Source organism: Rhyacophila brunnea, unplaced genomic scaffold (assembly GCF_057557595.1).
Source record: "Rhyacophila brunnea isolate RB1 unplaced genomic scaffold, BYU_Rbru_1.0 scaffold_13, whole genome shotgun sequence".
Lineage (NCBI taxonomy): Eukaryota > Metazoa > Arthropoda > Insecta > Trichoptera > Rhyacophilidae > Rhyacophila > Rhyacophila brunnea.
In genome coordinates this window covers 21,369,632-21,381,110 of record NW_028232785.1, presented here as the reverse complement: position 1 = coordinate 21,381,110, position 11,479 = coordinate 21,369,632, and the positions used below count along the sequence as shown (strand labels likewise).

Sequence of the window (11,479 nt, the reverse complement as noted above, 5' to 3'; positions counted from 1 at the left end):
TAACTTTAGTTAAACTGTCATCACAATAATATGATACAAAAGAATCTATTGATCTCGTATGTTTTTTGGAAAATGTAGGTAGGTATGCATTTGTCATGTGTAATCCACTTTCAATACAAGAAAACCAAAATAAGGTGTTAAAGTAAGTATAATTATATTTTATGTTTAGTTATATGACGAAATGTATAATTACACAATGTGTAAAATTCTGAGTTTAACCAATATTTAACAATAATATTTGTTATAAAATAGGTAATCATCCATTTGAATAAAGTGAAGTCAAAATAATAGGTTATTATTAGTTACCTACTAGCAGAAATGCTTTGTTCTGCATGCTTTTTTATTAAGTCAAATTGAGACTACCTACTTTAAAGCGATTTTGTGGGCGATGGGGAAGAGGCATGGCAATATATTATGTTTAAGCTAGGAAACTCCAGCCAAGGATACCTATCCCAAATGTATGTAAGTATGTTTTTGTAACAATATGTCGGTAGATTCTTTCTTTTTTTCAATATTTTTGATAGCAAAATAAATTCTGCTGATAATGTGTTATGTTTATAATATTGTATTTCTGTGTATTTTTTAAAACAAAATAAAAACATGCTATATTTAACATAAACATACCTATCGCAGTTTTATTATTGTCAACATTCGCAACTTCATATTATTAATATTACACGTTTCATGTACCTAGGTAGGCACAGCTTAAGTGGATGGACGAGTATTTCAAACTTACCAATGTACATAACGAGTCCACTGACACCATAATCGATTGTGGTTACCCACCAATCATTCTATATTAATTATGTAAATATATGTCGCTGTACTTGGATGTTACAAGTACCTATTGTAATTTTAGTTGGTCATTCATTTACTTTTAGCGCTCGAAATAAAAAAAAAACGAACCGGAGCGCTTGACAGTTTTCTAAAAATATTTACATTATCAAATTTCATGGGTATTTCATAAAAATAAGTGTGTTCTAGTTTCAATTATATGGCCTATCTAGCTCAAACGGTCAAATTATTTTACCAATTTCACGATCAGGAACAGCGCTCCGGTCCATTTCGAGCCCTGTAATCAATTGTCATTTTAGTTGGAGAGTAGATGACGGATAATCATAGTAAATGCTCTGAGGACTCGTCAGTGAATTAAGTGATAGGTACCTGTGATAGGTACCTAACAACATTATTCATGCATGGGTTCGGTTATTACAACTTCCTGTACGATAGAATGTGACATGTTACTAAGTACTACATCTACCTACTAATATATGGTAAATTAATTTTAATAGATTTACCTCAAAATAGTACTAATGTTTTGAAGCAGGGTATTTTATGACGGTCAGGCCGTATAGCCCAAGTTTAACAAAGTATGCCGACGGCCGCAATATTGGAAGCACGTTACATTTACGTTGGCAATTTGAAAGCTTATTATTATTATCATACTATAGGCGCAACTATTTGAAATAACGTTTTCTTAATACCTACGTGTTTAAGTTTATGTACTTATTCCATATTTTTCCACACTACATCCGTACCCTTTATACAGCACCAAGTAGGGTAAGCCAGTTTCCGATATTTTTTTTTCGTTTCCCGGGATTTATATACCTAGGCATAGACCAAAATCTTATCCAAGCTTCTTTTTTGTTACAGTTTGTGGTGTTAGGTTTTGGTTTTTTTGTGGTCTCAAAAACTCACAACGATACGTAGGTAGTACCTAGTCAGTAGAGTACACGATTTGCCTAGCATGGTAACCAAACAAATTGTCAAGTGAAATAGAGAATAGAACTGGATCTAAATATTCAAATGATGGAATATTGTGTTCATTTGCAGAAACAAACATACCTCAGGCTGTCGACACGTGTATGGATAGGTATCAAATTGTTGTGTGCCCAAACTCCCCATATTATGTTGAGTCACTCCAATTCAATTCAATTTCGTATCAAATGCACATCGTCATTTTCTCTTGAATGACGGCAGTACATGCAACATTTTTTTATGTAACTTGCAAAACGGCTATTATTTATGCAATGTCCTACCTACATATCTACAGATAACGCCATTCTTCCTAGCCGTGAAAAGAACTTAAAAGGGAGTATTAACCAATATGACTTTTAACTGACGGTGTTTTAAACTAATTATTAGGGAGATAGATAATATAATAATATTTCTCTTAAAATTTTCAATTGTTATTAAACAGGTATAAATGTTATATTATTTACAACATTGTCAGTCAATACTTTAAGGAATAATAAATATTTAAAATGGTAATACCGTCAACAGCAATTTTGTCTATGGTAAAAAAGCTCGCGGTGACTGTTTCCTACAATTAAGTTTACATAATTCAGAAAAATGGACGTGAAATTTGAACCCGACGAATTGAACGCATATGATGCAGTAGACCAGCATGACGTGCAATTATTACATCCAAACTCTCCGGAAAACCAAGTAATAAAGCTAGAGGATGAGCAAGATGACAGTCGCACTTTTGAGGTTAGAATTTCAAATCGTATTTCAGTTTATTTTGCCGAAATGACCGATACGAAACAATCCGTCTTGTCGTCCTACCCTAGTAAAAGCAATGTACACATTGTGCAGTTAATAACCCATATAATACATAAATAATTTTAATATTATAACCGTGTTTTGTTGGGACAATTGGTGCAATCTAGGGCTACTATTTGGCATAACCCATCTCGGTATACATTTTATTCTTAACTTATCTTGGGACCGGTTTGTTCTTTCAATCAAGCTATCAAAAAACGAAGTAGGTTTAATGGTACCTATTCATAAACTTACTACCAAGTAGGTTGCTACCCACAATATGGATTTACAATTAATTTCCTAGATCAGATCAAATAATATATTTGTTCATATAAAATTGAAGATTGTATAATATTTGCCTTCGATTTTTACTTCTTCTTCTTCTTCCACGGTGCTACATCCCGGGGTGGGATTTGGCCTCTTCCAAAACCTACAGTTACCTCCACAACTATTTCAGTCCGATCGTAAATGTCGATTTTGTATGAAACTGAGCGGCCTACCTATAAACGAAGCTATAATGAAGCGACTTACAGCCACTCAGAGTGAACTATGGATTATTTCTTTCAGGTAGACCAAACGGTCTTGTAAGAAAAATATAAGTAATTAAAATGTCTAGAATTAAGGTTAAAAATAAACAATTATATGTAAACGACTTATGTTATATCATTAGCTAAATGTTGTAAACAAATGTCAATTCATAACTAATCCATTTTTGAATTATATAAAATCAAATTTTGTTCACTGCGATGTATTTGCCGCTGAACATTGTAAAATATCTTAAATAAATAAAATATGATAATCGTAATTGAAATCTAATGATTGAACATTGTCATTATTAGCTGCGCACACTAGATTTAAATAATAAATTAATGTTATTAATTATAATAAAGTCCGTACGAGTTTAGTACCTACTTTTGTAAAAAGTAGATAAAGGAATTTCGAGAATCAAAAATCTAACAATGTAAGTCTAAGGACATTATTATTTTTCTAATTTACAAATAAAAAATATTTCTTAGATCTGTCAATTAAGCCCTACAGATCATTTTCAAATTGTAAAAAGTTACTCTAAACAGGTAAATTTCAAACCTTATAGACCAATACTTGTAGGAATCTTACTTAGATCTAAAACTTTATCTCGAGTTTATAGTGCCTCATAAATGTCATTGTTTAAATTTGAATCGTACCTGCCCCCTGGCGGAGTAGAACAGGTGCGGAAGATACGGGTATAAAAGAAAAGACGAGATTGAATTTTGACTCATTCCTTTTACTATGATATGCCCGAAGAGTTGATTCTGTCATGCGTATTAGTAATACGCACCGTTTTAAACCGACAATTTTTCATTTTTCATTATTGTTATCCTGATTAATGAATCAGAAGATATTTATTCAATCTATGTCAAAAGTACCAGATGGACTTTTGCGATAATTACGAAACTTGTTTCACCTATAGATACCTGTGGGTCTATTCTATGCTTATCGACCGCTAAAGTGATAAAGTGATAAATATTATCAAACTTAGGGTAGGTTTGTATCAAAATATTAGCACTTATTGTAACAATTACACGAAGCTGGTTTTTATTGTTGCAATAAGTGCGATATTTTAACAGCAGCAAGATATGTGCTGTTAAAATATCGCACTTATTGCAACAATAAAAACCAGCTTCGTGTAATTGTTACAATAAGTGCTAATATTTTGATACAAACCTACCCTAAGTTTGATACTATTTATTAATTTAGTGTTCAATAAGTATAGAATAGACCCACTGTAGGCCGCTTATTTCTACCTTATTAAATACTCATAATTTTCCGAAAAAGCCGGGAAATAAACTGCTTTTCTGTAATTGGTCCAAGGATCTGGCTCTTGGTCTGATGGAGGAGGTAGAAAAACTGCCCCATTGGTCTACTTTTTGCGTGTGAACACGCCCCGAAAAGTCATGTACGACCTTTTCCTATCTTTTTCTGTATTTTAAGTTAATAAAATCTATATTTCAATGACAAGTATTTCTTAATCAAAATTATGAACGATTCTTGAGATAATCATTGAAAACATAAATTTAGAGTGGGTGATTTTTGCATCTGTGACGTCAATTTTCGGTGAGACGCCATCTGAAGGGTATAAAAAGACGTGTTTTTCTATACAAAGTCAGTCGTCGAACTTCATCATTAGAGGAAAGTCCTCTGAACCTGTGTAGCTGTTGATCAAAAACACAATAAAATCTCGTAGTTTTGAAAATTCATCGGGAATTTTCACACGAAAATAACGTCGCGTCATATTCGTGACGTCATCACACATTGTGACGTTCATCGTAAAACGCATCGGCGGAAAATATTCGTAGATAGACGGATACGTCATTAAGTACTTCGCGAATTATCTATAAATGGAACATGGTTTCCCAAACTTTATAGTCGGCGAATCATTTATATATAAGTGTGCAGCTATACACATAAATAAATATAAAAATAAGTACGATTAGTTTTTATATTATAAATTAATAAAATAAGTTTATAAAATAATTATAATAATTATTTAAAGTTAAAATATTATAATGTTAAAGCGTTTATAAATGTTAACTATAATAAATTGATCTATAGAAAGATAATTTAATAAATATTTAAAGCTGTGTTACCAAGGAGATTTATTTTGAAATAATTCCGCGATCTTTTTCACGGTGAAATAATCCGGTATAAGAACCGAGTGACAGTCAATCAGCTGTTTTTGACATTTCGTACATGTGGTTACGAAATAAAATTAAATTAGGAGTTAATAAAGTATTTAAAAGATCCTGGCGTCAACCTACTACTGGGTGGCGATTCTTTTTGGTCAATTAATTTAATAATATTGTTACGATGTGCTTAATATTGTCGAAAAGAACTTTAGTTGACTACTCCCTCCTACTTGAGACTGATCTAGCTTAAGCAAAGGTTCTCAACCTGGTCTAAGGGCTGGACGTATTTCATCACTATGTGTATGTATGTATTTGTAGAAGTTTATATAAAATATAAATCATTTTTTTTGACAATTTTAGAGCCATTTTGTGTGACAGAGGGAAAAACAATTACCTTTGTCTGAAAAATTGTATAATTATTACATCATATAATGTAGGTACTTACTAATGATTTCAGCGTGTACACCCATCGACTTTTTAGGCGGACAAACAAATGTATCAGCTTCTTGCGAATATTTGGTAAACGATTAGTTTTAGATCCGTTATTATGCATCGGCCTATAGCGTCGTGTGTCCCAGGTTCGAATACTGGGTCAATACATATTGTTTTTCAATTTGCGTATAGTTCAGAGTATAGAGCTAATAGGTTGAGCAAGTGGCTGACATCCATTCTTCGTAAAAACAAAATCTGTTAATACAAACCTTTACATTGTGGAGGCCGGTATGATCTTCTATAGGATCCATATGATCGGACATGGTCGGATAAAAATAATTATAAGTGCTTTCAAATGTAAGATCTCCAAAATGGGATAATCCGCGTTGATGGATAGTATCATCTAAATCGTGAGACCTCAAATACACAAATGAACGATCAGAACTAGCTTGAAATAAAAAAAAGTCTCTCGCCAAGATAGAATGTGAAACGGGATATTTAACATCATAAAGCAACGGTAGTAATTGCTGCACAAGAAACCCAATCTGCAGTCTGACATTGCGGACTGTTGCATTAGGGAGTGTAGGCTCTTTTCTGCATAATACATTTATTTCCCTTGGCACGCTGTGGGTGGGTATACTTACTCGCGACTTTCACCATTTGCTGACATATCAATTTATTTTCATTCCATTATATTTCACTAGTGCAGATCTGGCTCTCGAGAATTCATTTAGGAATAATTTATAGGTAATAAATAATATGTCATCTCACGAACTGGCGCTTTCAATATTTTTCCTTTTAGTTTGTCGCTGGAAGCTCAGTAACGGCCAGCATTGCGAGACGCAAATCATTGACGGAGAATACTGATGTACAAGACACTTGGGAGGACATACAGATTGACGAACAGGATATTAAGAAAGATGTCCGAGAATACATTGAAAGGTTTAGTGATATAAACGCCTGTCGGACTGCTAAACGTGATATTTTTCAATCGAATGTGGGAAACCCTGAACTATTAGAGGCTGTGATGAAATTGGAAAATAAATCATTTTATAAAAATAATTTTGTGTGTAGTATCTGTTTTGATTATTTCGGATCGTTCAAAAAAAATGCAAGACTGTTTAAATGTGACATATGCAATTATTCATGTGCAAGGTCAGATGCAATGAGTATACATAAAATGTGTCACTCTGGAGACAAGCAATTTAAATGTGATGAATGTCATTACTCCACTGCAAGATCAAGTGAGATGAAAGTACATAAAATGACTCATTCTGGAGACAAGCCATTTAAATGTGATGAATGTAATTACTCAACTGCAAGGTCAAATAACATAAGGATACTTAAAATGTCTCACTCTGGAGAGAAGCCATTTAAATGTGATGAATGTAATTACTCAACTGCAAGGTCAAGTAACATAAAAGAACATAAAATGACTCATTCTGGAAACAAGCCATTTAAATGTGATGTGTGTAACTACACAACTGCAAGGTCAAACAATGTGAAGATACATAAACTGTCTCATTCTGGAGACAAGCCATTTAAATGTGATGAATGTAATTACTCAACTGCATGGTCAAGAGAAATGAAGGTACATAAAATGACTCATTCCGGAGACAAGCCATTTAAATGTGATGAATGTAATTACTCAACTGCAAGGTCAAGTGACATGAAAGTACATAAAGTGACTCATTCTAGAGAGAAGCCATTTAAATGTGATGTGTGTAACTATTCAACTGCAAGGTCAAGTAACATGAAAGAACATAAAATGACTCATTCTGGATACAAGCCATTTAAATGTGATGTGTGTAACTACACAACTGCAAGGTCAAACAATATGAAGATACATAAACTGTCTCATTCTGGAGACAAGCCATTTAAATGTGATGAATGTAATTACTCAACTGCATGGTCAAGAGAAATGAAGGTACATAAAATGACTCATTCCGGAGACAAGCCATTTAAATGTGATGAATGTAATTACTCAACTGCAAGGTCAAGTGACATGAAAGTACATAAAATGACTCATTCTGGAGAGAAGCCATTTAAATGTGATGTGTGTAACTATTCAACTGCAAGGTCAAACAACATGAAGATGCATAAACTGTCTCACTGTGGAGACAAGCCATTTAAATGTGATGAATGTAATCACTCAACTGCAAGGTCAAGAGACATGATTGTACATAAAATGACTCATTCCGGGGACAAGCCATTTAAATGTGATGAATGTAATTACTCAACTGCAAGGTCAAGTGACATGAAAGTACATAAAGTGACTCATTCTAGAGAGAAGCCATTTAAATGTGATGTGTGTAACTATTCAACTGCAAGGTCAAGTAACATGAAAGAACATAAAATGACTCATTCTGGAAACAAGCCATTTAAATGTGATGTGTGTAACTACACAACTGCAAGGTCAAACAATATAAAGATACATAAACTGTCTCATTCTGGAGACAAGCCATTTAAATGTGATGAATGTAATTACTCAACTGCATGGTCAAGAGAAATAAAGGTACATAAAATGACTCATTCCGGAGACAAGCCATTTAAATGTGATGAATGTAATTACTCAACTGCAAGGTCAAGTGACATGAAAGTACATAAAGTGACTCATTCTAGAGAGAAGCCATTTAAATGTGATGTGTGTAACTATTCAACTGCAAGGTCAAGTAACATGAAAGAACATAAAATGACTCATTCTGGAAACAAGCCATTTAAATGTGATGTGTGTAACTACACAACTGCAAGGTCAAACTATATGAAGATACATAAACTGTCTCATTCTGGAGACAAGCCATTTAAATGTGATGAATGTAATTACTCAACTGCATGGTCAAGAGAAATGAAGGTACATAAAATGACTCATTCCGGAGACAAGCCATTTAAATGTGATGAATGTAATTACTCAACTGCAAGGTCAAGTGACATGAAAGTACATAAAATGACTCATTCTGGAGAGAAGCCATTTAAATGTGATGTGTGTAACTATTCAACTGCAAGGTCAAACAACATGAAGATGCATAAACTGTCTCACTGTGGAGACAAGCCATTTAAATGTGATGAATGTAATCACTCAACTGCAAGGTCAAGAGACATGATTGTACATAAAATGACTCATTCAGAAGACAAGCCATTTAAATGTGATGAATGTACTTACTCAACTGCAAGGTCAAATAACATAAGAATACATAAAATGTCTCACTCTGGAGACAAGCCATTTAAATGTGATGAATGTAATTACTCAACTGCAAGGTCAAGTAACATGAAAGAACATAAAATGACTCATTCTGGAAACAAGCCATTTAAATGTGATGTGTGTAACTACACAACTGCAAGGTCAAACAATATAAAGATACATAAACTGTCTCATTCTGGAGACAAGCCATTTAAATGTGATGAATGTAATTACTCAACTGCATGGTCAAGAGAAATAAAGGTACATAAAATGACTCATTCCGGGGACAAGCCATTTAAATGTGATGAATGTAATTACTCAACTGCAAGGTCAAGTGACATGAAAGTACATAAAGTGACTCATTCTAGAGAGAAGCCATTTAAATGTGATGTGTGTAACTATTCAACTGCAAGGTCAAGTAACATGAAAGAACATAAAATGACTCATTCTGGAAACAAGCCATTTAAATGTGATGTGTGTAACTACACAACTGCAAGGTCAAACTATATGAAGATACATAAACTGTCTCATTCTGGAGACAAGCCATTTAAATGTGATGAATGTAATTACTCAACTGCATGGTCAAGAGAAATGAAGGTACATAAAATGACTCATTCCGGAGACAAGCCATTTAAATGTGATGAATGTTATTACTCAACTGCAAGGTCAAGTGACATGAAAGTACATAAAATGACTCATTCTGGAGAGAAGCCATTTAAATGTGATGTGTGTAACTATTCAACTGCAAGGTCAAACAACATGAAGAAACATAAAATGACTCATTCTGGAGAGAAGCCATTTAAATGTGATGTGTGTAACTACACAACTGCAAGGTCAAACAATATGAAGATACATAAACTGTCTCATTCTGGAGACAAGCCATTTAAATGTGATGAATGTAATTACTCAACTGCATAGTCAAGAGAAATGAGGGTACATAAAATGACTCATTCCGGAGACAAGCCATTTAAATGTGATGAATGTAATTACTCAACTGCAAGGTCAAGTGACATGAAAGTACATAAAATGACTCATTCTGGAGAGAAGCCATTTAAATGTGATGTGTGTAACTATTCAACTGCAAGGTCAAACAACATGAAGAAACATAAAATGACTCATTCTGGGGAGAAGCCATTTAAATGTGATGAATGTAATCACTCAACTACAAGGTCAAGAGACATGATTGTACATAAAATGACTCATTCAGGAGACAAACCATTACAATGCGATGTGTGTAATTACTCATGTACACAGTCAAGTACCATGAAGAAACATAAAATGATTCACTCATGAGCTATGTAAATGTGCAGTTTTATTTATCCATATTGCGTACCGGCAGGTAGCATGTTCTTGCATAAACTGACTAATTCTGGTAAAAAGTCATTTAAAAATGATGTATTACAATTACAATGTGTATGGCCAACTAGCATTACAATGTAATAATTTAAATATTAAATTGTAAAGCCATTTGAATGTCAGGTATTCAATTACTAATCTGTATGGTAAAATTGGATCAATTTGGAGGAATTCGTACGTTTCAACAGAATATACTGTATATTAGCAGCGATCACTCCGAATTGTGGACATTAGAGCTTGGAAACTGTATTTTTCAATGCTCGTCGTCATAAACTATGGAGTGGCAAAAATCGGTTGTCCAGAAAACAATAAAATTAATTGAATTTTAAATATGCGTATGCAATATTTTGCATACGTAGGGTATTTGTAAAATTGATTATACTAAGACAATACGCGACTTTAGTCGTGTTTGGTCGTTTTGAATTTAAGGCTTTATCAATAACAAATATACCTCAGTAGATTAAAAATAACATGGCTTAACAATCTTATTGTTTAAATCGTATTTTAACATTTAAAGTAAATATATATATCGGTAGGAACCTTTCGATATTCGTTGAATTTGAGTCAGAACACACAGAACTATTGAGAATTGTGAATTTTCTGAAAAAGTATATTTGTTATTATAGTTCTCCTAAAAATATTTTACTCACATATAACTTGTCTAGATTTATAAATTTCTTTGATAGAATTTGCAATAGATCTCCGTTTAATAAAAAAATATATAAAATCAACACAGAAAAACCCAGTAATTGAACACAAAATCTTAATATTGAACATGAAAGAAACCAGTAAATGAACTAAGCATACTAAAATTACCTATTGAATCAAATTTCTTATATTATTAATAGTATCGACCGAAGCTACTTGATGGAATTTGAATTCAAATTGTAGGTAATACTTAATACAATTGGTTGCAATTAACTTTTTAATATTATATTTTAAATTTCTGTAATCAATATGTAACTGTTTGTTTTCCTTAATAAAAAAAAAAAAAAAAAACAAAAAAAAAATCCATTAGAATTCCAATTTCTTATGCATACAGGACTGGTCACACGAAAACACAAAATGAATAATTCTAGTGACAAGAGATGTATTTTTTTCTATTTATTATTTACCCATTGATTCGTTCTTTTTACCGGAAAGTTCAAAGAATGACCGTTCTGGTCAATAGCCGTTCGAATGTCTCCACACACCCTGTTGACACGAAATCACAATTTGCTCGACATAAAAAATAAACTTTAAATGCTATCACTACCCGGCAACGTAACTCAACTAACTAACATTAGTATATTGATTAATCCCC

General features: G+C 32.9%; 1 protein-coding gene across 1 annotated transcript; it reads left to right on the top strand.

The window, feature by feature from the left end:
- The first annotated feature begins 7,195 nt into the window (after positions 1-7,195).
- LOC147076892 (uncharacterized) lies at positions 7,196-11,151 on the top strand. The gene has a single exon (XM_085941385.1). The coding sequence runs from the start codon at positions 7,228-7,230 to the stop codon at positions 9,736-9,738; it is 2,511 nt and encodes an 836-aa protein (XP_085797511.1). The 5' UTR covers positions 7,196-7,227; the 3' UTR covers positions 9,739-11,151.
- The last annotated feature ends 328 nt before the right edge of the window (positions 11,152-11,479 follow it).

Coding starts and splice junctions, on each gene's coding strand:
- LOC147076892 (XM_085941385.1), top strand. CDS start 7,228: ATGAAGGTACATAAAATGACTCATTCCGGAGACAAGCCATTTAAATGT.